We start from the raw sequence: 22062 nt of genomic DNA on the forward strand, positions 1-22062 counted from the left end.
GAAAAGGGATATCAAATATCCCGAGTCTTCTCTGTTTTCTATTCCCGCGAACAAACGAGACTGCAATTTCGTAATCACGAAGCTTATTGTCACCGACTTGCGTTATACACGCGACATTAAGACTTTTTTTTTATAATTTTTATATAATGAAGATTGTTTAAGCTTCTCGCGAAATCACCGGGAATACCATCTTTTTGATATCCCATTGGATTCAGATTAATCGATACAACTGGGAAGGCGGTTCTTGTTTTTTAACGAGAAAACAGGTAAGTGAATTTACGTGCGTTAACCTAATGAGAGGGCAAAGTCAATTACGTCTAACGACGTAACAAACACTGTGCATTTTTATCGCGCGCCATTTCTCCGATCTCACTCAAATCGCCAACGGCCTACTTAGAACCCACCCAGGCAATTTATTTTCATTTCTCCTAACGATTCTCAACCTTGCCTGCGCCCCACTTTCTACACAGACGACGAATAATTCGAGACCCCACCGAGAACGCTGCGATTCACTTGGCGCGATCGATCGCGTTAACGTTAACGGCTCCCGAGGAATCTTGTAACGCGATTATGAACGAGCTGGAAAACGCGCGTAATGGCTTCCACCGTCTCGGACGATGCGACGTCGTCTGAAATGGCCGGCGTGTCAATTCGACAAAGGGACCATGAGAATCAGGTTCTAACAGCGAAGATTTGTCATTTGAGCGAACGATATGTAGACAGCTGCCGCAGCGTGTTCAAAAATCTTCCCCCCATTCCCGTACGCTACCACGGCATATGTTCCGTAAAGTTTGGAAAAAACCAGGACGTTAAACTTTTTAATAAATATTTCATCGAGTTTTGTTTTAGCAACTTTGCACTCTGCTCCGCATATAAAGTTTCATGACCTAAAAATTAGGATTACGTAATACATTATACATTAGGTCTAGAAGCTTGTAAGACCAACAAAATTATGCATTATACATTATATCTTGAGATGCTTGTAAGATGGTACATAATTTTTTTTTTTACTAATTTATAACGTATGTCATAATTCTTTTAGGTTATAAAATCTAATATCCACTTTACAGTAAATCCTTCTGTGTCACAATACAGAAAATTAAACAATATGTCAAACTTAAATACGTTTTTATCAACAAAATTAGAAATAAGTTTTACATTAAACTCTTCTTTCAGTTACAAGCGGACGTTATTTTAATTGTAATTTGAAGCTAAATCGTCGAGGTATTCACTTAAAAAATCTGAAATTATAAAAGAAAATAACGTTTAGCGGAATCTCCGGACCAAAGCAAACGCAGCGTGTACTTTCTTTTAGTATTTTCCTTTTCTTTTTTCCTTGCCCTTTCTGCGGATTTGTCATGCCGCGATTGCAGCATAACAGCTCGTAATACGTCCACGGATGTATACGCACCGCTACATGATTAAGAGAGACTCGACTTTCACGAGATGTAGTGACAAGGAACGAAATACGAAGGAGACGAGAGGAGATAACAGAGATGGAGAGGACGGCTGGCTTGGTACACCGTTTGCATACCGCTGCATAATATACGTAACTGCGTTACACGGCGTACAATGCGCGCATTATATGGGAAGGAATAACGATACGTCGCGGTCGTTTCGCTAGCTTTGCGCTGCTCTGATTTGGCCCTGACGTAATGATGTTCCACGTCGCTTATTTGTTCCGCCGAAAACACCGCGCGACAGAGCGCGCACATTTTCGGCAGACGAACAAATACACTGTCGGAAACATATATATTTTCTGTTTAAAAAATTTTTTTTTTTAATGCAATTAGTAATATACGCCGATAGAAAGTTTGGCTAAAACTTGGGCAAATATCTTGTATTTTCTCACCTATGATCGACTTGGCGACATCTTCGTTACGTATAATCGAATTACCTGAATCCTATTAGTAGCTCATCGATGCGACAGCGACTCAAAGTCTGTATGCACACGATCGTAATTAACGATCGTATGTACGTGGAAACCATGTTGTTTGCCAGTGACAAATTCGGAGCGCACTTGATTGAACGTAACACAGCATACAGCCTATATTCGCGGTTATATAACGGTTGTCTTACGAGATATTAGCCATAACCCGGTCATCCCGCATCACGTAGAATAGGTACCAATAGAATTGGTAACGCCATGGTGAAAACAACAAAAATCGTTGTACAACAACGCCCGATCGAGAAGCCGATATGCGGCGGGTCCCGCGAGGCAGGCGTATTCGCTCGTGCATGAAATCTGTTTGCCGGCTTTATCGCTCGCGTAGTTTCATGGCGCAGCCATTTGAAAAATGAAAAAGAGCCCGGCGGCGTACCGAATAACTCTTTATCCCACGACAATTCTTATTGCCTCGCGTGGTCGCGTTTTTTTTTATCGTGCAACACCCGACAATTTATCAGCACGTGACGATTTTCGGTGAAGCGAGAAGAACTCGTTATTTTATCTCTTTAAGCCTGTTTTAATCCTATTATTCTATTCGCAAACTAGCGTTACACATGCTGATCTAATATTATATCCTAGGTTATATCCTAGGGTTGTTAGAAGAAGTTCTAATTACTCACCCTCGGCGACTTGCGTTTATTGGTGCTCTCGACGCAGGGAAAGCCACCGCACTGAAACATAAAATGTACTGTGTAATATTTCGTTCGTACTTGTCTAATTGCGTTTAATAATAATACTAATAATAATACTAATAGAATATCTTAACAACTGTACTTCAAATAGCTAAAATCGCCATTAACAAATTTGAAGCGTTAAGAAAGATTCTCGCAGTCAGAGATTTTGCGTTCGGTATTGACTGTAGCTGTAAAAATATTTTTATGCACGAAGAGCTAGATATAGGTGACATAGATTGGCTTTATGGTAGAGTAAACGGTAGATGGCACAGTATAAACTGCATTCGAGGCGATACCATCTTCGTATAGTCTTCACTGCAAACGCTGTGACTTTCGCAGGGGTGACTGATTCGCACAGTCATTTGGGTTTAGTGAACCCACGTACCCGAGCTCAACTGCGGACACTTATATATATCTACACATCGTATACACACCCATATACACGTACTTTTGCGAGCGAGTGCAGCAAATAATTGAGAAAAGTCGAAATGAAATTTGATCAAATCTAAGAAGGAGAGAAATAGTAAAAATTGGAAAAAGAACAAGATAGTTTCTTTTTCAGAAAGTTCATTGTTTTACTAACATGAAACGTTCACCAGAAAAATGTATTAACTTGCAGTTTTATGGAATCGTATTCGTCAAGAAAGAGAAAGAACTTAACGATCGATACATAGGAACTCATAGCTACGGAAGTTATATACATCGTGACTATTAACTCGCATAATATATTACAAGTGTTGTACGTGCATTGCAATAGTTTATGCGCAGATGCATAATATTACCAGAGAAGATTTACAAATCAAGGGAATTCTGAACTGCAATACAGGACTCGTGGATAATTCTATTCCTGTTGATTTAAATCATAATTTAATATGACAAGTAATGTAGACTTTTTTAATTTTCCTGTTCTGCGCAAATTATAATGATAATTGTATGCAAAGTGTGTTTACGTAAGCAAATGAAAAGAAGTCTTTTAACTAACAGGATTTTTAGAAGATTGTTATTATTAATTATCGAGAGATAAGTGATAAACTGAGAAATATTATTGCTATTACGTGAGAAATATTCTACGAACTCTCTCTAGGAAGAATAATTCCGATCGTTTCATCCACCAAAACGCTACTGAATCATACTTCCGCGAAACATGTTTACGCATCATTATAGTCTCAAAGAAAAGTACTCGAAATATCGTCTCTACAAAATGGTCCCAGAACTCGCTAGCGTGGCAATAATTCGATGCGTCTCTCTCATCCAGCTCGTCTGTTTATTACAGCATACGGTTTGACGATGGTAGGAAACCGCGCGGTTTTTCCGTCCCCTCGTTACGCGGACGGCCGAAACAAGCCGTCATTTCGAAACGCGAGAGGCTCGCGCAACCATACCCGCGATACCGCAAATGCGGTTTATTATTTTATCGCGACGGGCATAAAAGTGACGAGCGCTCATACGTGATTTCTGAGTTTTGCGTGTATGCGACAAACACGATGCGCGGACAAACCAAGCGAAGCGACGTGGAAATATCGCTGACTATTTTTTTTATGTTGGATCTTAACTCTTAACCCTTTCAGTTGTTTAACTGCGGACGCCATCATGTATGCGCGTCCAGGAGAAAGCGAGTATACACATTTGCAGTAAAAGCAAGTATAGAATTTTGAGTGATTAATCGATTAAGGCTTCTTGTTGTTAGCTTATGACATCGTTATTTTCTGCTGTTCAATATGGAAGTAATAAACGGGAGTGGTATTTCGTAATTACAGTGCATTTCCATTCTACATGTCAATAACTTTAATAAAAAGCTGTTTTTATACCATTGCTTATAGTTAAATCGAGACCAAACGTTTATACATACTTAAATATACGCTAAAATAATGTTGAATATCACATTATATAAATATTTTTCGTAAAAGTTTTCAATTTAGTTCTTTAGTACTAAATTAATCTGTTTTTATTTAAAAAACACGAATACATATGTTCCTGTTTAAAAGTGTGTTTCAGTACGAGTAGAGTTCATCAATAAATATGCTTCCCTTCTCTTCCCTTCTCGCCTTAAATTTCAAAGCAGCTTCAAAAAATAGAACATGATTCTGTTTCTATACATGGCTCTTTTTACATAAAACAATTGTGTTGAAAACAAACTTATGTAAATTTGTATGAAATTTACTTCGGTATGCATTGTTCTGGGAAAATGTAATATTCCTGTCAAAAATATGACCTGAGAAACTCGGAACATGTCGGGATGGCGGACGAGTTACGAGGGAAGGACGTGAAGGAAGGACGCTCGGTTTTGTCGATGATTTGCCGAGCGGTCGCGACGCGGAAGAATGGAATTGCTTTCCGCTTCCGGCAAAATTCCCACCATATTCCCAGGACATGCTACTTCCGATTATATATATATACATATATATCGTGTTTCTAGTTCCGTCAGATAATTTAAAATCCCTGTAGATGTCTTTCTGACAATTATAATGTAAAATAATTACGATAAATAAATCGAGGTGGCTAACATTAATCAGAATTAATTAGAAAATTAAATATCTCAGAAGAAAATTAAATTTTTATAAATGAAAAAGTAACCCACGGCTCCTTCATTTACAAAAAATAGCTATCACGTTCATTATATTTGTTTACATTTAAATTTGCATTGTATGATAAATCTTTAATATACAGAGAGCACGCATAAAAATTTCGGAGAATGACAATCCGATCCTCTACCGACAGATTCACGGCCGATAGAAGGGAGAACAGCATTTTATCCGTTCGTGATCCACCTCTCGCGATGATTAAGTCGTCCCCGGAGTTTTATCCTCGAAAGATGGAAAAAAGTTTCACAATGAAGACTTGAACTCCCTCTTCCCGTCTAGGACCGAAGCGTGGTTTTATCTTCGATCACGTTTCGCGGCGCGATGTGGTCTCGTTTGCGCAAAGTCGAGCAGGATAATCGATACGTCTTCGTCCGTTCTCGCCACCTAAAGCCGTCGGAATGCTATTTCTTGTCGCTCTCTTTGCCCTTCGTTACGCGATCTTTTATTATTATGCGCGTCCAAGGCTAAGAAACGATTCGCGCAACACCATTTTCCCCTCAGCAAACGAGTAACAAATATAAGCATGATAAAGAAGTGTAAAAAATTCATTTAAACGGCTCGATTTTGTTTCGTAGACGCGCGAAATCTTTTCTTTAATTGTAAAACAAATATCGATTTACCAATTTTAGAATAAAAATTGAAATTATTTAATCATAAACGTTGTTTCGATATATAAATAAAGTGTACATAGAAGCATAATTTTTTTACTCTATAAAATATAAATAAAAGCACAAACATAAATAACAACCTAGAAATAAAATCTAAATACAACCATTCATGCTATTTTAGAATTTTCGTGAAAACAAAGCCAGAATAAAAATGTTCGACATTATGACACTTTAAAAAATATGCACTTAATATAAAATATTCGCGTGATATTAATGACCGATTGTAAATATCGGATTGTATAGGCGAGATTACGGCGTACGTTCGAATCGATTTCCGATCAACGCTCCGCCAGTACGTCCAATCGCTGACATTTTCCCTCAGCGAAATCGTCTAACAGACCAGGACATTGACATTGCGTTTCAAGTTTCGAGCACAAAGGCTGTCACTGCTACTTCGTGCTCCGATTCGTTTTTAAGTGAACGTGAATATCGATCGCACAATTCTCTCTCGCACAATTCTCCGCGTATAATAACGCCCTGAATAATAATGTAAATGTCACAATGCAAATTCCCGACGCCATAAATGCGGCCTGTGCAAACCATAAGTAATTTACAGTGTAGCCGATTAATGCGAGCAGCGTCACCGTGAAACGTTTACTCTCTCGATTGGCGCAGCCCCGCTGACTGTAAATCATCGAAAGGCCCCGTGTCAGCGAGGATTTTCATTTTTGGCAGTTGACGGGAATAGCCGGTCGTTACCCCGCGCTCGGAACAGAAATTAATTCAGTTTTACAACCACTCCTCTTACATTTGCGCTTTCCACCCCTCACCCCCCCCCCCGCCCCGACCAGCGAGTGCCCCGTTTAAACCGCCCGTTTAAATGCACGTCTGCTATCCGGGATGGACAGTAACCGCGACCTGTGCACGCTATAAAAGACGAAAATACTGTTTTAATTAAAGCAAAAAAAATTATATACACAAGAACTCTAATTGCGCGGGTTTATTATGGTCGGATTTGCAGTTCCGGATATTTCGTTATTATATATAGGTGTGCCCATTACGGAAAAGAGATAAAGAGAGCTGCTCTCGTATTTTCGGTATGCAAACAGGCTAAATCTACTCGTTTCACGTAGAAATCGTGTCGGTGAATTTTTCCATAGTAATTAATCAATTGCCGAACGTGGGTCTCCTTATAGATTTCCTGTTAATTTTGCAATTGAATTCAGCACCGCCGCTTAATTATGTCATCGATTGTCCGCTATTACGTACTTGGGAATATGTAAATGACTTTGCTACAATATGTGCATTCTCGTGGTAACGATTTTAACAGCAACTAAATCGTAGGAACTACATACGAGAGACGCCGAGTATAGAATCGAGTCAGGGATGAAGAAGAAACCGAGGATATCGATTGCAAGAATGTGAACTGTGTCCCGATTAAACTTGATAGTATACGATTATATCATTTATTTTTACATTTCGACGTGTATAAATAAATCAATACTTGTACGAGCGGTATGTCGAATTTAGCTTTTATATCTGTCTATTTTTATTATCCTTGCTAAATCTTTTAGCAAAGAAGGTCAGCGGAAATTACATTTCTAAAATGTTACTATACTAAGACTATAACACAGATATATTAAATAGAATTACTCTTGAGCTTATATTTTGCCTAAATCAAAATTAATACGTATATTTCTCATGTATCGAAACTCTTGATAGAAATTTACATCGCGTAGTCTTCCTCTTCGTGTAAAATATTTCCGCACGAATATATCGAAACAATAAATGATAGTGAAATTGATAAATATGCAAGGCCGCTTATATGTTTTATTGGCGACCGCCGGCGGATAACTCGAGGATGCAATAAAAATTAATTAGGCGCAGATCATTACAGAGACGCAAACTTTTGCAACGGGCAAATCCATTCCTCGCTTCTCATTTTCGCGATGAGGCTAATTTATCCCTATGTATGTATGTGCTTCCTCTCGTTGCGAGACATCGTCTCGACCACACATTCGTTATTTTCAGAAATGTGTGTGCGTGAATGTATCTATCTCAGCATGTGTGCGGAATTTCGTTCAGCCATCCTCATTAACGAGTTTCTCGATTAATTATCGCAGCGCGTTTCAGCTCGCTCATATACGTCTGACCAAATATCATTGCGTCCGGGTATAATTTACTTTAACTTGTAGCACATCGAAGAAACGGGAAGCAGCGTCAGCAAATTTTAAACGTATCCTTTTGACTGGGGTGAGATTTAAGTCTTTTATGTTTCCATACGGATTTGTGCTCGATAGTTATACGACAAATTAAGATTTTAGAAGAGTTTAGAGATGTAACAACCATTGACGATATCTTTCACGATGCCTTGTCGAATATTGCAATTTGCATAATCTATATTCAATGTACAAATATAGGAAGGGCGTTTTAACAGGTACTTTTTTGCATAATAATTTTTGTTGCGGTATGCTTAATGTAAATTATATCGACACCGTTACAACGCAGGCATATTTTGTGTCGGGAATCGTGTTTGCGAGGCGGCGAAATGTGATATCGTATCTCATTAGCTACAAATCCGCGCATTCATTAATCCTGGGTAGTCAACGTAATAAACGTTGTGTGTAGTCATTTACGTCACTCAACGCATGATTACATACGAAGAAATACGGTTGGCGACAAAAAAACTCCGCGATTACGTCAAGCGAGCATAATTAATTAAACGCGATATTTTTTGTTGCTTAGACGTTCGCGTCTTTCGATTCACGTCGCGGTTTTGAGGATACTAAATCGAAAAGCAAAAAGAGAAAAGATAAGTGTGATTAATAGAGCGATGAGGAATAGCGTTGCTGTTATAATAAGTTTCTCTTCGACATTGATTGATAATCGCGAATTAATTGTCATCCCAAACTGATATTTTTTTTCTACATTGCAGTGAATAATGAAAACTCCTTTAGGCGTTAAATAAAGTATTAAAATCATATATGTATAATGTTTGCATAATTTTACTAATGCTATCTAATATTATCCTTTATATTTGTAATCGAAAAATATCACATTTTAATAATACCTTATTAATATATTTATTTATTAGATAATTGCAAAAATTTAATTTAGTCCTTTTACATGAAAAAATCAAATCGGTTTTCATCATGTCAGCAATTTCTTGAATCGTTATTTATGGATTTGAGTTCAGTAAATAATATTTATCATAAATATGTAATGTTGAAGAGCAGATCGAGATCGGAAAGATTAAATTTACTTCCTTTGAATTTTGAACCTATTTTCTAACACGTAATTCTATTCACGTTTTGCAGTCGAATAATTGTTTAAACTGGAGATGTTTAAAGCAGAAGCGCTTAATCTTCTCATAATTCAAATAACTCGAGATAGAATAGCTATCTATAACTGCTTTCCAAGATTCAGTTTGATCATTTTAATTATTTTATGTCTCAGGCAAAGCAAACTAGTTCCAGTGACAATTAAAGTTTGTTACCGGCGAACTACAGTATAAAATATTTTAAACAATACTGCTACAACTTTTAACGAAGACAGATTTATCGAAAATGAGATCGAATTTTTCTAATTATCCAATATTTATATATTATATGCATGTAATAGTAATTATTCGATAATTATTATGCATTTCATTGGTATATGCAGGCTTTATTGTGTTTGTCGTGCATGAGCAATATGTTATTTTCGTTTTGGCTCGAGTGTGACGGTGCGCTTTAGCGTGTCTACCCTGCAATTTGTACTGTCCACCGGAGTTGTCGCTCCACATTATTATCCGATAAAGATCTATCTTGACTGCTTTCCGTTCTTTGAAACGCAACTATTATTAAGGCCACCTGCGCTCGAGACACGCATGCATTCCTTGAAATGATACAATGTTACCGCGAAACGAATTTCACAGTTTCGCTACTGCAGTATCCTCCCCGTGCAAATTAATTAATTTATCTTCTCGTTTAATCCGTTTAATCACCTAAACGGCGACGAACTGTAACTGCCTCGCTTGTTCTCTCGGCAGCTCGAGCTGTGTAGATATATCTAAGCGCTAAAGACACGCTTGTTACGTTATTAAAACGTATTACTTGACAGCACCTTTTTATTTGAACAAATTTCACAATTACACATTTCAATATGCATTTTTAGAGCAATCTTAATTTGAATAATCAAACCCTGTCTCATATAGCATGTTACTAATTGCAATAATAGTGTAGATTATTGTGAGAACTAACTCTTCTATGATTTGACATAGAAGCGACGTTGCTCGAAATCCTCGAAGTTTCATATACAGTGCTACAAATAATCCTTTCATCATTCTCTCTATTTACTCGGCGACTGTTTAATTCATTCTGTGCGCGATATAGTCACGGTGGAGGTGTAACAGGTACGAAATAATTGCTTCCTACGAGTAATTGCTTGCTTTTTCCACGACAGTCATTTGTAGTAGCCCGTAGACGATCGCGCTTACTCCGCGTACGTCTGATAATCGCTTTTCGTGCCGAGCGTGCATTACAACGTTAACGACAGAAAAATAATATTAATACGAAGCAACCGCAGTTGGAGAGGCATTTCGCGCGGAAATGGCGATTTTCTACCGAGCGTAACTCGTTTATCTTCTCTGCTCGTATATAATGGGAGACAATGTAAAACGAGCGCCGTAATGAGAAAATCAAGATCGGATTTAAAAGAAAGGTTCCATTGAAGAATAATAATTGGAACTTTCCTGCTACACATATTCTATTACAATCTTCTCGTGCGAATCTCCTCATATATTTAGAGCTCGGAAATGATGAATTCGCAGGACCCTGCTTATATTACATGGCCTTGTTAATTTAATTAGAATGCGCTCATAAATTTCAAATGCACAATAATTGTCAGAAATTATTGTAATTTACAGTCGCGAGGAGGAAGTAATTAAGTAATAATGTGTTGTCCGCAATTTCTTGCGCACTGATAAATCTGGGTTATCTATCAGCGTTGCCGTAACGTCACGTATGGATGTACGGAGAACGATAACGTCGACCGGGTTACATCGTTGTACTGGCAATCGCATGGCGATCCTCCTGACGGATATTCTCGATTTGTCGCCTTATCTAATCGTAAGCGGATGCGCGCCTCGTAACCGCGTGTGGCCAATCGAGCAGCAAGGTGACTAAATTTACGAATACGTACGCCTTATTTAACCCTTTAAACGACCGAATTTTCATAGTGCTAGCCGAATATCTGAAGTGACTTTTCTCGCGTATTGAAATGACATTTTTTTAAATTAGGTTACATAATTTCGTTCGCTGTTTTAAATATTATCTTTATTAGTAAATTATAAGAGCAATACTGCTTTGGCACAGAATTTAAAATATACATAAATGTATCTTTGTACTGCTCAAAGAGTTAAACCGATACTTATAAGCATAAAATGTACTGTGTAAAATGTTCAAGAAAAATTAAACTATTTTATTTTGTAGAAGTATATTTTGCACTTCTCTGTTAATTATTAAAACTATCAGATAAAATAGGTTCTGAATTTTAAATCCTGAGACAGAAAATTCATGTAAAATTAGTTGTGACAGCTTTTTAATAGAAATATTGCAAATTAGAAATCTGTCTTAAAATTAATTTCCGCGTTTTTAAAATACTTGGCAGGAGAGGCAGGATTTTTCACTCGGCATCTTCTAAATCTTCATATGCATGAAAACGAAATATCAATCTATATTTCCCAATATCGAGATGTCGACCATCGTCGCGAGAATAACAAGCATATCCAACCGCTATTTGCTAAGTACAAGATTACTTTCGGAAGAGAATACAAGATTCCGGGGATACTTGGACAAAGCGAGATGCCGAGATACATTCCCGAAGAGTAGATGGAGGAATTCTTGGCAGACGGCCATTGGGAGAAATATGAACCGAACTTGGTTCCACGGTAACACATAATAAATTCTGTCATGGGGTGCCAACAGACAGACGCATTGAAATGAAATGTATTATATAGTATAAAAAGAAAGGAACTCGTCTTAATTCACTTACAATTAGACAGACTGAAGAGTCGATATCTAGACTAGACCTAGACAGCAGAATGTTTTACATTATAAAAAATATATAAATACTTTTTCAACTTTTGAATAATACACCCAACAATTAAACAGATCCTTGCGTAGATAAGCGCTTGGCGAAACTCTCCGGGGACTGGGGACAGGCAAACTTTTAGAACGGATTATCCGCCTGCTAATTATCGCACGCACAAAAATTGAAGAAGAAAAGACTGTTATCTCGAAGATGTTGCCTTCAGACAATGGAGGGAGTATCGATCGTCGGAAGTGAGCGATAAAATAGCGCGGGAGGAAAGAAGGGAGGGGCCTTCTTTCTCTCTAAATGGGAGGGATTTATTTTTAGTCCCTCGTGTATGCGATTCGCGGTAGGGAAAGTCTCGACTTTATGCTGACGGAGCGCACGCACGCGCTTTTCGCGTAACACGCGTCAAGAAGAATCTCTCCTCTCGATGAACCTGACTCAGCTATCGGCCGCGCGGTGTTGCACACGGCCAATGACACCGCTAGACGTGCAACGTGTATTGTTCTGACTACCGTGTATCGATTTTTTTTATACAAGACGACAACTTTTACGATCCGCGTTTCATATTGTTATAACGTTAATATAGATTGCAATCAGAAAGGGGATTAAAAAATATGTACAAACGAGTAAAAAGTAGGTAGTAAGTTTCTTTAATAATCATACTTTTTGATGAGAATAACGAAAGCGTCATAAATATATAAAGCATCGCTTGGTACAATTACCATACTAATTAATAAACGTATGCAATTCTCGAGAGGAAGATGCGCCTCGATGCTCCTCGATAGAATAATTCATCTGATTGGAAAAATATCAGATTTGTTCCACATGACGAATCTTGGGTTAGACGATATTTTTCCTTTTCAGTATAATTGCGCCGGTAGGATGTGCGGTTCGATTAACAAAATCGGACTGTCCGATATAATTCGTGATTGGCACTCTCCCAATTTGCCGGCGACCTTCGATCTCGAAGCGAACAAACCTTTCTCTTATTTCGGTCACGTACATTACGGAAATGCCCTTTCGCGATGAAGTGCGCGCGAAAAAATTGGGCCGTATATAATAGATTATAAGTAACTTGGAAAACAATAAAGAAAAGACATGAACACAATGTAATTTTGTATAATATTAATATTATTATCATGTTTATCAATTATGTCGCGTGGAGAATTCGCAGACAGCACGAATCTGGATTTAAAATCGCCACTTTTAGGACTGTGTAGTTTTTTATAGAATTTCGCGCTAAAATATCCCCTAGTGCAAACAAATCAAGAAGCGAACATCGTAACGTCGAGCGAAATAGGGGTAAAAAGAGATGGGTAGAGCTCTCGCATACCTTGGCGTCTCGACTCTTCATCTCCTGCCTCCTGGGCACAGTATTCTCCCCGTCGGCATACACGAGATTCCTAATAAATCCATTGAATCTTGGCTCGAATATCACGCTAGGCAGCGCCAACAGCGTCAGCTTGCTGTTATACCAGCTAGGCATACCGCCCACGTAGACGTCCGAGTTTCCGGCGAGCTTGCCGAACTCGAACTCCTTGCCGCGCGACGTCGAGACCGCGCCGACCCCGTCCACGGTCAGGGTGGTATTCTCGTTGCACCTGGTGATCTGCACCTTGTGCCAGTGACTGTCGCCGAGGTCGTGGCCAACCGTGACGATCTGCGCCCCGCCGCCGAGATTGTACCTCAGTCTGAGAGCGCTCTCGACCAGTTTGACCTCGAAGAAGTCGTAAGTGCCGCCGTCGTCCGTGTAGAGTAGCAGCCCGTTGCCCTGCTCGGTCTTGAATTCGAACTCGAGGGTGCCGTTCAGGCCGGCGTTCCATTTGCGAAATTGCGCGTAGCTCGTCGCGGAGCCCTCCAGCAGGAAGGACCGGGCCGCCTGGCAGGCGAACAGCACCGCCAGCAGAAGCGGCGTCGGCAAATGCGTAGGATGCATGATTCACTCTTTGGACTAAATCTCCCGCTAGATCCTGTTCATTCGCTCAGTCGGGCCGTTCTCGTATACGCGCGCGAAGGACGTCACGCGCTCATACACATCTCGCGTGGGCGTTCGAGGCGTGGGTGCGTGACGCTGGCCACGTTGCACCACCCGGCTGCATCCGTGAGCACGTGAGCACGCACGCGCGAATCGTGCGTGGATTGGGTGTGATATGCGATTTTGTGAGCGTACGCGCTGTCTCGTGCGTACTCCTATATCCCTTACTCTTTCTTCCTTTTTCCGCGTACCTATGTGTTTTCGATTGACGGCTCCTTGAGCTTCTCGTAAGCTCTTACTGAACAAACTCGTCGAGCGGGAAAGTCGTTTCCAATACCGTTTCGAAAAATTAATGAACTTGATAACGATCGGTCACGTTCGTTCCAAATTGTGATTTATCTTCGTTATTAAATTGTAGGATCCCTCTTTCGAGATAAGTTACAACGATAAACGCTTATGAAAACTTCGATAATAATTATTCATAAAATGATACCCTTTTAAACCTTATCTCCAATAAAATTATTTCAATTAGCATGAGATTCGTTCGTTAATTTTCATAAAAGTCGATATTTCTGGATATGTTTTCAATTTCAAGTTCAGTCTGTTAGTTGGACGCATCAAGATTTGTAAATTACCTCCCGAGTTCACTCTAAAAGCACTGAAAACGCAACGAAAGAATCCACACCTTTTTGTCTATAATGTACGTATATATAATGTACACCAATCGATTGACAACGAAAAGTTTCTCGAGGAACAAGTGCTTTAGTCACACGTTTATTATATTACTTCTGTATGATTTAAAATCAACCAGAGATTGAGACTAGGATAATGTACTTTCCTCCGAAGAACACCAGTTAAATTTACTGCTTAATGCACTGGTTTGACTAGAGTAGAATTCAATCTCCTTGTACCAACATTATATTTTTACAGAAAACCAATCGATGTCAATCATAGTCACTGTATATTTGATGGGGCGGAAGAAATATCGACGTATTGCTCAGATGTCTCACAGAGCAGACTTTCTTTCTTTATAATCAATCATAGGACACATTTAACGCTTTTTTGTTTTCTCCAAGATTCTGATTTTCGAGTAGATGACCAATTATTTTTTCGGACTCATTCCATTGATAGAGTCGCCGTCAGTAACATATGACATAACCAGCAAGGAAGAAGTTAGCTCTTCAGGAATCGATGACAAAATAAATCACGTGCGTACGTTGGTTGCTGAGAAGGTTTTTTAACTGCGTATTCGAGTCTAGACTGGACAGTCTCTATCGAGAAGGTAAGGATATGGAAAATTCAATAACTGTCAGAAGATCGTTGATGCGACTTTCAATTTCTTCCTGTTTCTCAGAGCTTCCGTATTTTATTGTTAGAGAATCCTTAGATAGGTTGCGCATAGCAATGCATAGACAACTTCTACGATATCGAGATATCGACACTTGGTGTCGAGGGTGCCTAAGTCGCGATCCAAACCTCGAGAGTCGTCTCGTAACGCGTCGCGACGCGTCGCGTCGCGGCGTTGACACACTTTCACCGCGGCTCCTTCGGCGGGATACACGTCTCGGAATTGCGAGCGATTCGCCGCGAATGGCTCGACGCGAGCAAGTCAAAATCCAAATTGCGTGGACCGTCACCTGACTTCGCGCTTCATCCCCGGCAGCGAAGGTCACCGGGATGGAGAGAGGAGAGCGGTCCCAGCGACGAGCGACACGACCTCGACCTAATCACGCGATGAGCACTTTCACCACACACCAGGCTCTGTCCCTCCCTCTCCGCCGTCCGCGACGCAGAATCGCGAGAGATGCCGGGGGATGATCACTCGGCGCGTTCGCGACGTCGCCGTTTTCCCCGTGGCAAGCTCGTGGTGACGTTCAATGGCGCCGGCACAGCACGGCACGGCACGGATCCCGCTCGTCAGGCCGAGTCAAAACGACTACGTTACTCGCTCGCGGTTCACTCTCGAGTCAGCCATCCGTTCGTATCGCGATCGATCCGGCCGCGCGCTCCATTTTTCCTTCTCTCTCTGTCTCTCTCTCGCGCGCGCGCTCGCTCGCTCGCTCTTTCTCTCGCCACCCGGAGGCTTTGGCGAAACCGGACGTATACGTTGGAACGACGCGCGCGAGAACCACGTAAATCCCGTTCGCCGTTCTCGTCGTGGCTACTGCTGATCGCGACTGGTAGACCGATTCCCGGAGGTGGATCGACCCTCTCGACGGCTCTCGGCTTGATACTAGCCTGGCGAGACGAGGCGACGCTCGGTCGAGACGCTCGCTGCCGACGACGATGGTGCGACGCCCCCGGCATAACGCCGACGCCGACGCCGACGACGACGTCGACGCCGACGCCTCGCGCCGTTCCTCTGCGCAGCCGCGCGTCGAGGGAGAAGACCGAAGGAGGAAGAGAGGGTTGCGCGATGGTGCGAGAGGGTTGTTCTTCGTGTCGGTGCCTATCGTTGTCTGTCTGTCTCTCTGTCTGTCTGTCGTTGTATAACGCTGGGACACAGGTGAGGGCGCAGAGAGACGGAGGGATGTGGTGGTGTGCACGCGGGGTGCACGAGAAGGGGTTGCGCTCAGGTTTACTCCTCCAGCCAGAACATTAGCGATGAGAAGCGCGGAAAAATTGTTGAGCGAAGCCGCGATCGAAGAGCGAAAGAAACCCTTAATGCAAAGCGCGTTCTTAGGGCCGCTGATCTATACGGGAAACGTTCTATGAATCGTCGATCGATACCAACAGAGAGACCAATGAAGAAATGCGATCACGACACCGTATCGCAGGTTCGACCATGCCGAATGTTCAATTTTTTATGTCGAAGGGATATGCTCGGGGAAAAAGAAACAATGTTTTTTACTCTCTTCCATTAAGAGATATGAGATGCGAGAGAAAGAAAAAGAGAGAGAAAGAGAGAGAGAGAACCATTTTAAAAGAGTATCATACAAATATAGTTATTATTCAGAGTTTTCTACATGTATTCGTTTATAAAATGAATGAGAAACGTTAAAGATAAAAAAAAACTATCGTACTATCCTAGCAGTGTTGAAAAAGCACTGCAATATTTTCCTGCTTCGCTTTATTCGTTCTTTATTTTAACGTAACTTGAACACATACGCACAAATTGTTTTGAAAATGTGACTAGTATAATGAAGAATTTTCAAATTATCCATCTTTGTAACTAAATCTCGTATTAATAAACAAAGTCATTTTAGCTAGATAAGCACTTATTAATTCCTGGCTTACTTTAGTTTGGTGATAAAAAGGAAAAATTGTCCGTTCGCTAAAACAAGAGAAAGAGACGCGGGAGTAACAATGAAAAGAGACGAAAAGAGGATGGGTGGCAGGATGCGAAAAATTCAGCTGCCCAAATAAAAGAAATGGTAACTGAGCAAGATGCTGCGCGAAGATACCGCGTAAAGGTGGTTCCCTGGACCGAGTGAATAGAGGGATAGGTGTAAATGTCAGTCGAAATGTGGGAAAGCGCGTGACTCGATGCTGAGAAAGCACCGTGTGGCCAATCGGCAGAAAGCGCCGATTCGCGAGGACGATACAACATGAACGGAGAAATGTTGAACGGCGATTTCGCCTGGTCAGAAATTCGAGGAGCCGTCGAGTGCTTTCGACGTCGACCCGAATCGGCGATTTTTCGATTGCGTTGCGATAGCGTGAGCTCGTAAATACATCCGCGCGCTTATAAGTTATTGGTTTATTAAAAACAAAGATGTTTAACTGTTAATCATCTCAAAATTAATCTTTGTCGATCTGTTCTTCCAAAAAAGTTCGATTAACAAATTCGGACTTTTATTTTTTAGACTCGCATAGAATCTTAACGATGAAATCCTTAGGAGGAGGAGAAAATAGATCATATATCAGTTATGACAGTTGATTATCATTAACGCTAATTTAATGCTCGCATACCTCGAGATAATAGCTCCCATTAGTCCGTGTCGTTCAGTATAATTAACACTTTGAGTCCGGTGGGGGTACTGCAAATTCCATCGTGATGTTAAATGCTCTCCGGATTCGAAGTATTAATCAACGTTGTATATATTAATATCGTATCTATATAAATCGGGGATATATATTATATACCCGGAGGTTGATAGATTTATTGCTGGGTTATTATTCTTGCTCACAAAAATCACGTACAGTTGTACCATCACTCTCCAAGTTCGCCGCGATTCTTTTCAAATCACTCGTCGGCCTATCGATCTACCGTGATTGCTGACTCGACGACGACATATTGGACCCGCGGGAGTAATTAGATTGTTAGATCACAAATTGGCATAGGCCCTTAAGTCGTCTACACATAAGATGAATCGCGTCGCTCACACGTCTTTCCCCTGTTTCTCGTTAGTGTTTTATCCGTCGGACAGTGTCCGCCGTATTGATGGATCGCAGTAAACCGTCCCCTAAATCCCGGCAAGTAGGTCGATCCAACGGATGTGTTTACCTGATAGCTGGCGGTACTTTGGAAAACGCTGCAAGACAGAAAGACCGCTCACGCTCGAGCTGCAAAAGTTTTCGTCGAATGTACGCCGACATCCCCGGACCGATCTCGCATTGGAAAATATGTCCCGATTGTGACTTCCGAGTTTCGTCCGTTGCGCTGATACCGGGTGGTCAGATAGAAACGTCAGATTCGTTCAACGAAGACCGCACATAGACCGCACATATCGTTGGTATGCACAGCATGGATGAAATTCCAAGAGAATGAGATTTGAGAAAACTTTTATTTGGAACATTTCTTCGATCGCGAAACCGTTCTTAACCGATTGTATTCTAACATATAATCGTAATATTATCAAAAGCATGATTCTAGAACACAACTTCTCTGCTGCTTACTTTTCTGTAGCTGCGCTATACGAATGTGTTAGCATTTGAAATGTAAAATATAACTGATATTATGTAAAGAACAAGTTTGTATGTACGCTGTTCTATTTTACTTCGCTGTTAGCTCATATTTTTACGTAAGCATCAATTTATATACATATATATATATTTTTTTTAATATAAAGATTCAATTCGTTCCAGATACGTAAGCACTTCGAGTCGCGTAAAATTTTCCTTGGATTTTCGTTTGTTCACCCGATATACGAGTGCATGCATACGTGCGGAATAGAATTGAAAACGCTGGGGGAAACTTCGACGATAACGCAGGACAATATGTAAGGACGCGTCTCTCCGCGTTTCCAACAAATATCGATCCATATCTGACCCATCTCCTCGGCTCTGCTAGAAAAATTTCAAAAAAAGATTTGTCGCTAAGAAACTACGGAGAAATCCTCTCGAACTGTGTCAAGCCGAGTGCAGTTGAGATCGATTATTTTTTTGTGTTTTCTTCTGCACTGTTTACACGAAAGTATCACTACGCAATTTGTTTGCCGAACGAAATAAAGAGTGCACAAGCGTGTGCATTTTTATCTGTTCCGGCCGTTTGTTTTAATCTCGTAATGTGTATTTTCGCGCAACGTCGACGAAATATCGTTTCACAAAATGAACGCTATCGATTCCCTTGCAAATATTTTCGTTGCCGAAGTAAACGTAGGAAAGACAAGATTTTTCGTGCCAAAATATTTAGATATCTCCTATTGGAATTTTCAAAAATTTTGACGAAAAAAAATTGCAGAAATTTGAGGGAAAAATGTACTAGCGAATAAATCGCAAAAATAGTCTAGTAGATGAAAGATTATTTAATTTTTAGGCTGCATTCCGATATTCACTATCAGCAACTGTCAGTACTGAAAAATCTATATTTTTCTATATTTTAAGTCATGTATACTACGGATTTTCAGTACTGACAGTTGCTGGCAGTAAATATCAGCCATTAATTGTGAAATATGTGAGTCTTTATAAAAATACAATATTATATTACAATAGGCTAAATGTGCAGTAGTTACTTTTAAATCGAATATAAATCTTCTTGAGAAAGAAATTTAATTACAAAAATTTTGTATTACACGATTCTTACAAGTCACGATAGTTTTATAATTTTATAAGAATTTACATAAATCTAATATAATTATGTAATGTTATATTAGAAATATAAAACAGCTTATGAAAAGCTTTTGTTGAGTTAAATCTCGTAGTATGGAATGATAATATAAGTACATGTACAGGTCTTCCCTGTTTTAACAATGTCGCGTTTCTTTGTTGCTAAGTACGCACAAAAGAAAACTTGTGCCAGAGAGAAATCTTGACAGCTTTATATCTATTGTAGAACAACTACCATAATGCGAAGAACGCTGGCAGCGAAAATGACTTTAATCCTTCAGCGGAGCCCTCGTACGTCTGACCCGCGACTTTCCTATACTACTGAATCTCTCTCTAAAGTCGCGAACGTCGGTCTACGCGACAGAACTAATTAGACAATTAGTCCAATCGTTCGCAATCGAAACATATTGCTCTAATTTCATCGCTTCGTACGACCGCTTTACAAATACGCGAGCAATTTTTCTCGCTCGCGAGACATCGTGCCGCGGGCCCCATTATTATCTCCGCCATTCGAAGCCGCTCGCGCTCACGGCGACAATATAATTACTACGTCCCACGCGGCCACGTAGGTGTGTAATTAACCTACAACCTACAACCGACAACGCCATTCCCGCGAAATGGAAGAAATTTAAATACCAATAACCCAGAACGCGCGCGGCTCGGTCTTGGAGGACGCGCGCGCTGAACAATTCTCGACGGTCTAACGAGAGTGCCAGATGCTCTGGAAAGCTTCATCAGAGCCATCCTGGAAACGACACTTTATTTTTTCCTTTTTTCGCACGACTCCTCTTTGTCGCGCTATCGTCGTTCAACTCCAGTATGGTGTCTCTCGGCGGTGGATCGTTGTTATTGGCAATCATAAATTTTTCGCATGCTTGATAGATATAGCAGAGTTAGAAGTTAAAATTCTCGCAGGCCTCCGTATAACCGTATTTCGCATCCGAACGCGTGCTTACATTATTCAGCTATATTTACAAAGGACAGTCGGTGAATTAATTCACGAACCAGTCGTGCGAAACAATAATCAATATATTAGTACAGGAATTAATTAACATTGACAGAGAAATTATTATATATCCCCCTGTCGTCGCAGAATGTATCGCGAATGAATCGTCGTTATTTAATTGAATCAGGTTTAATTAATTGACGTTCACTTCGATGGATCGAAGCTCGTATCGCGCGATTTTTACACAGAGATAATAGAAGAGCGAGGGAAAAGTAGGACGTTCCCTTATCCGCTTTTAATCTATGATTGAACGCGGCTGTAGACACATTTTTTCGGATTTCCGAGTGAGCTGCATACTGTGCGCGCGTATTATCTGCATACGTATCGCGTGGTATCGCGTGTGTACGAGTCTGTTTTGCAGGAATTATTTTCAACGTTAAAGATAGCACACGCGCGGAGCTGTGTGCCGCGTCGAAATTTTAAAACCCACCGCAATATTGTTAGTTGAATACAAAAATCACTGGTCCGTATTTTCGCAATTATTATTTAAATTGACAAAAATGTCCCGCTTTTAATCCTTCACCGTAGACAAATTTTGTGCCGGATATATACGAGTGATATATTTTATACGAAAAGAAGCGGTAAATAACACCTCGAAACATATCATATTTCGGATGGGGGATTGCATTTTCATAATGGTAGGATTCCGTAAGGTTCACTTTTTTTATTCTTTTGACACGAAAAAGTGCGTGATTTACGTCACGTGAATTTCATACGCAGTACTGTCGGAACATTTGCTTGTATCCAAATTTTAAACGGATATCATAAGTTCTCTCACCGTCGCCAAAATATTCGCTTCGAGAAAGTAAATTATAGGAAGAGATGTGCCAACGACGATACTTTCGAAATCTACCCGACGCCCCTTGACACGCGTATAAGAGAAGTCGACATGGCATTATTCGCAGTCATCGATTCCTCTCACGATGCCGAGAAAATGAGAAATTGAAAGGATAGGTCAATGATATGCGTTCCTGTCGCGTGGTTTCGACAGGAACTATTTCCCAGTTTCTCCCCTATCCCCTTTCTCATTCTACATCCGCATCCTAAAGCCATCATTCCGTTGCGCCGCTTTCATTTATTTCTCGGTATTGGGTTATATTTTCAGTTATATGTTACGTTTATCACTCAGTTGATAAAACAAGTCGTACGAATGTATAGATTGTTGTTAAAATTCTTAGACGGATTTTTCCGTTCGCGATGATA

The 22062-nt window shown here is 40.4% G+C and overlaps 1 protein-coding gene across 3 annotated transcripts in view; it reads right to left on the bottom strand.

Moving 5' to 3' along the window:
• Positions 1-16167, bottom strand: part of Nrx-1 (neurexin 1) — a 204550-nt gene extending 188383 nt beyond the window's left edge. For all 3 annotated transcript variants that reach the window (XM_071698596.1, XM_071698595.1, XM_071698594.1), the window contains exons 1-2: positions 13224-16167; positions 2569-2619 (exon numbers count right to left, since the gene is read on the bottom strand). In XM_071698596.1, the coding sequence (XP_071554697.1) occupies positions 2569-2619; positions 13224-13826 (654 nt within the window). In that variant the 5' untranslated portion in view covers positions 13827-16167. The remainder of the gene's footprint in view (positions 1-2568; positions 2620-13223) is intronic.
• Positions 16168-22062: the final 5895 nt, after the last annotated feature.

This window comes from Temnothorax nylanderi, unplaced genomic scaffold (genome assembly GCF_030848795.1).
Source record: "Temnothorax nylanderi isolate EJ_2023f unplaced genomic scaffold, tnyl_v1.0 TNYL_tig0016_pilon, whole genome shotgun sequence".
NCBI classification, from domain to species: domain Eukaryota; kingdom Metazoa; phylum Arthropoda; class Insecta; order Hymenoptera; family Formicidae; genus Temnothorax; species Temnothorax nylanderi.